Genomic DNA, 4,604 nt, shown 5'->3' on the forward strand with positions numbered 1-4,604 from the left:
TTGCACATAAAATGAAAATAATTGAAATAACCGAGACTGTGAGTTATTAAAGCAAATACTGAAAATACTGTTGATTAATTACTATTATCATTATATGTCGGTGTGCAGGTATGCAGTTGACACAATCTGATTCTGTTTATAAAGGCTTATACATAAAGTTATGCAAGACAGCAGTCATTGGATATTAAAATAAGGTATATTGTGTATTATAAGAAGAGGGTGGATGTTGGGATCCTGTAAGCACCTCCTCCAGAAATGCACCAAATCTCTTTTTTTTTCTGTGGCGGGGTGGCTGCGCGCGCCCGAGTCTGGAGACGTGCGCTTGATTTTTTTTTTTTTTTCGCATTGGCAAACTGGCGTTGACATGTGCCTCCTCCTACTCACCACCCTCAGGTTCTCCCGTGCTGCAGTGACATCATTAGCGGTCACGAAAGAACAGTGCCAGCGACTGACAACAGAAAATCCAGCGATTTGGGTCTTTTTACGCACGGTCTGAACAGAAAGTCGTGTTTACATGCGCGCATTCCCAGAAACAAAACGAGAGAAGGATAATACCAGGATGCAGAACCTAAACGTCGACCTCTAAAGGTGACATGATCCACCGGATTATCAAAGGCACCTCGCACTTTTTCAGTGGAACCACAAGGTAACACCTAAACCGACTAATACGAATTTTTCGCGTTCCCTGGATGCGCAGACCAAAAAACTTTTCCCATAACTAAAAGTAATATATTTTAAAATATACGCAAGTGTCTGTGATACTGCTCCAGCGTTTACAAGAATATGGCTACATTAATTCGAAGCAAGATTTCCAACAAGCTGTCCAACGCAGCTTCGACGGTTACTAATAAATCCCAGGCGAAGGTAAGTGGTCTCTTCGCCAAAATGGGTTTCCAGGCTGCCACTGATGAAGAGGCGCTGGGATTCGCAGCCTGTGATGATCTTGACTATGACCACAGGCAAGGATTGCAGATGGACATCCTAAAAAATGAGGAAATAGGGGAAGAGGTCGGTGGCGATAACGTGGGAGATGGAACTATGGACGGGGACAGTCATTATCAGAGAGATGGCACAGGTCCCCCACCCTCTGGGGCAAAAGATGGCGGTGTCTGTAGTGAATTTGGGTCTTCAGATAAGCCGAAAATCACTGCTTGGGAGGCAGGATGGAACGTCACTAATGCCATTCAGGTAAGCCTTATAAGGTAGGCTATTCCAGTTTTAGGGCTTTCTTACCGATGTTTGAATTTTGTATTGAATCTGCGATCACTGGAGCTAAATGTAAAAATAATTGCCAAGTGGATACATAGATTGAGACGTTGTACAAAGTCGTGTCAGAACGTTATCTTATTGTAATTTAGGAAGTCAGATTTTTTTTTATTTTTTATTTGCCATGTCCTTAATGTAGGCTACATGAAAAATCACCTTAATGCATTGCGCACTGGGTTTTCGGTTATGCATAAATAATTGTTGGATATATTAATATAAATGTACGGTAAATAAGTATCCTAGTGAGGGTATCGCCATTTATTTGTTAAACATGGGCACAGACAGTCTGTAGATTTAATCCCCTGTAGACCAAACGTCCTCTGTGCCCTTCAGTGTCTTTATGATCTCTCTTGACGACGTAATTGGTATTGTGCAAACGCACGCTCTGCTACAGGCTGATAGATCAGACACGCGCGTTCACGTGCATGACTTCGAGCATTCCCCTTCAAAGAAAACGACCTCGATCATTTGTGTCATCAATATTAACCAGCAACCCAGTGCTCAGTATCATGCAAACTAAATATCATATTTTCCTCGCTACTTTAATTGCAATGACATTTAACCATTCGTCTTTTCACAGGGAATGTTCGTACTTGGCTTACCATACGCCATCCTCCACGGCGGATATCTCGGACTCTTTCTTATCATTTTTGCGGCAGTTGTATGCTGTTACACAGGGAAAATCCTTATCGCTTGCCTCTATGAAGAAAACGAAGACGGACAACTCGTGAGAGTGAGAGACTCGTATGTTGACATTGCCAATGCTTGCTGCGCGCCCAGATTTCCGGCACTAGGAGGTCACATTGTGAATGTAGCCCAGATAATTGAGCTCGTCATGACATGCATTTTATACGTTGTAGTGAGCGGTAACCTATTATATAACAGCTTTCCGACCCTTCCCGTCTCCCAGAGATCATGGGCTATCATCGCCACCGCCGCGCTTCTGCCTTGCGCTTTTCTCAAAAACCTAAAAGCCGTCTCCAAGTTCAGCCTGCTTTGCACTCTCGCTCACTTCGTGATCAACGTCATTGTGATAGCCTATTGCCTGTCTAGAGCACGGGACTGGGCCTGGGATAAGGTGAAGTTCTACATAGACGTGAAAAAATTCCCCATATCGATTGGTATCATTGTCTTTAGCTATACATCACAGATCTTCTTGCCATCGTTGGAGGGCAACATGCAGAAACCCAGCGAGTTCCACTGCATGATGAACTGGACTCACATTGCCGCATGCATTCTCAAAGGCCTGTTTGCTCTAGTGGCGTATCTGACGTGGGCAGACGAAACCAAAGAAGTTATCACAGACAACTTGCCTTCTGGAATCAGGGCCGTTGTCAACATTTTCCTGGTGTCTAAGGCCCTGCTGTCATATCCACTCCCGTTTTTTGCTGCTGTTGAAGTGCTGGAGAAGACTTTTTTTCAGGAAGGACGGCGCGCGTTTTTCCCAGACTGTTACGGGGGCGACGGACGCCTTAAATCTTGGGGTCTATCACTGCGGTGTGGCCTTGTGGTGTTTACCATGTTGATGGCCATCTACGTGCCGCACTTCGCACTACTCATGGGTTTAACGGGCAGCTTGACGGGAGCAGGCTTGTGTTTTCTCCTCCCTAGCCTCTTTCACCTCAGGCTACTTTGGAGGAAGTTGTTTTGGCACCAAGTTTTTTTCGATGTCGCAATATTTGTTATTGGCGGTATATGCAGTATTTCTGGTTTTATTCATTCAATGGAAGGTCTCATTGAAGCGTTCAAATACAACATACACGATTAGTTGCAAGAAACACGATCGGTGACGTGTTAGAGGAGGCACCCAACATCTAAACCAACTAATGTTTCGTAAATGTAATGTCCTCAGTTTGCACCTATGTTCAAGCGACATCAAGCAAAACCAATAAATCTAAAACATAGACACTGATATATATATATATATATATATATATATATATATATATATATATACACAGTATATAAAATGTGTGTGTGCGTGTGTATGTGTGTGTGTATGTGCGCATGCGTGCGTATGCGTGTAAGATATAATGAAGATGCATTAACATATTTTTTCTGTAGGTCGGTCGTAATTGTATGGAATATATTGAAATGAAATTATATAATTTTACAACGCACAGCATTTCGAAAGACTTTAAGATTATGTCTACGTTACAGATCCATAAACTCGACTTAAAAGTATTTATTATTATTATTATTATTAATAATAATAATAATAATAATAATAATAATAATAATAATATTATTATTATTATCGAAGAGTAATTAAAAAAGTTATATGATAAAGATTCCACCTGGACATAATTATAATAATTGTAACGAATAAATAAAAAAATAAAAACGATAAATAGGGCTGCGTATGTACAAGACTATAGCTATGCATTGTAAATGTATAAGGTTTCATGCAGCATTTAATACACTGAGAAATCGTATAAAAGCAGCAATGTTCTTCCGCACCACAAAACGTACACGCTCGGATGGAAAGGAACTATGGTGCACAACATGCACACTACAAAACTGCTAACATAAAACAAAGAAGGAATGAGGTAAGGATTGAAGGAAGAAGATCATTTCAATTCGTATAAAATGCTGGTGAGCGGCTGCAAAGCCTATAATTTAATGAATTGCTTTCCCTGTCAATCGGACCGTGTGGTAGGCCTATTTTGGCTAAAACTAACCTTTTCAGTGGTATTGAATGAGACTGAAAGTAATTCGTGTACGAATCTATATTATAAAGAATAGACTTGCGTGTGACATTTTTTCAGTTTGTCAGATCTAATGGTTGCTGTGAAAATGTAATAAAACCGTATGTGTACTGTTATTGTGGTTCACCTTACGAAGATGGAATGTACTTAACAAAGTCGTTATAATATGTCGTGATCAATGAAAAAAAATAAACAGGATTACATATTATACAACTGTGCCTGTTTTTCTGTAAAAGCGAAAGAACACAATATACAATTACATACAACCCATCTTTACGAAAACGAGCAAAGCACTATCAGATGATATTATTTCTTTTAATTAGGTTTCAAAGATTTGACTGTATCTGGAGTATGCGGAAATATAGTTTTATTATACTGGTGGACCAATTGCTTATTCTGTACGAATTCGTGCTGTGCATTCCGCAGTGCGCAACAGCTTTCAGTGCACGCCGCAGGAGCCTGCAGTGCGCTTCACTCTTTATGTAGATTGTGTCGGATTCGTAATCTAAAGAAATCGTGGGGCAACAGCAATGTTTCTGTTTAAGTACTGAGTTTGCATCGTTGCATAAACACACGAATTAACAAACTCTCTTATACAAATGTGTATTATGTAATTACGTATATGTACTC

The 4,604-nt window shown here is 40.4% G+C and overlaps 1 protein-coding gene across 1 annotated transcript; it reads left to right on the forward strand.

Annotated features, from left to right (window-relative positions):
• Positions 1-345: 345 nt before the first annotated feature.
• Positions 346-3,446, forward strand: slc32a1 (solute carrier family 32 member 1). The gene is made up of 2 exons (XM_053498102.1): positions 346-1,188; positions 1,847-3,446. Exons 1-2 carry the CDS (start codon positions 784-786, stop codon positions 3,032-3,034), a joined length of 1,593 nt encoding a protein of 530 aa, XP_053354077.1. The 5' UTR covers positions 346-783; the 3' UTR covers positions 3,035-3,446.
• Positions 3,447-4,604: the final 1,158 nt, after the last annotated feature.

The sequence above is a fragment of the Clarias gariepinus genome, chromosome 6 (assembly GCF_024256425.1).
Source record: "Clarias gariepinus isolate MV-2021 ecotype Netherlands chromosome 6, CGAR_prim_01v2, whole genome shotgun sequence".
Taxonomy (NCBI): domain Eukaryota; kingdom Metazoa; phylum Chordata; class Actinopteri; order Siluriformes; family Clariidae; genus Clarias; species Clarias gariepinus.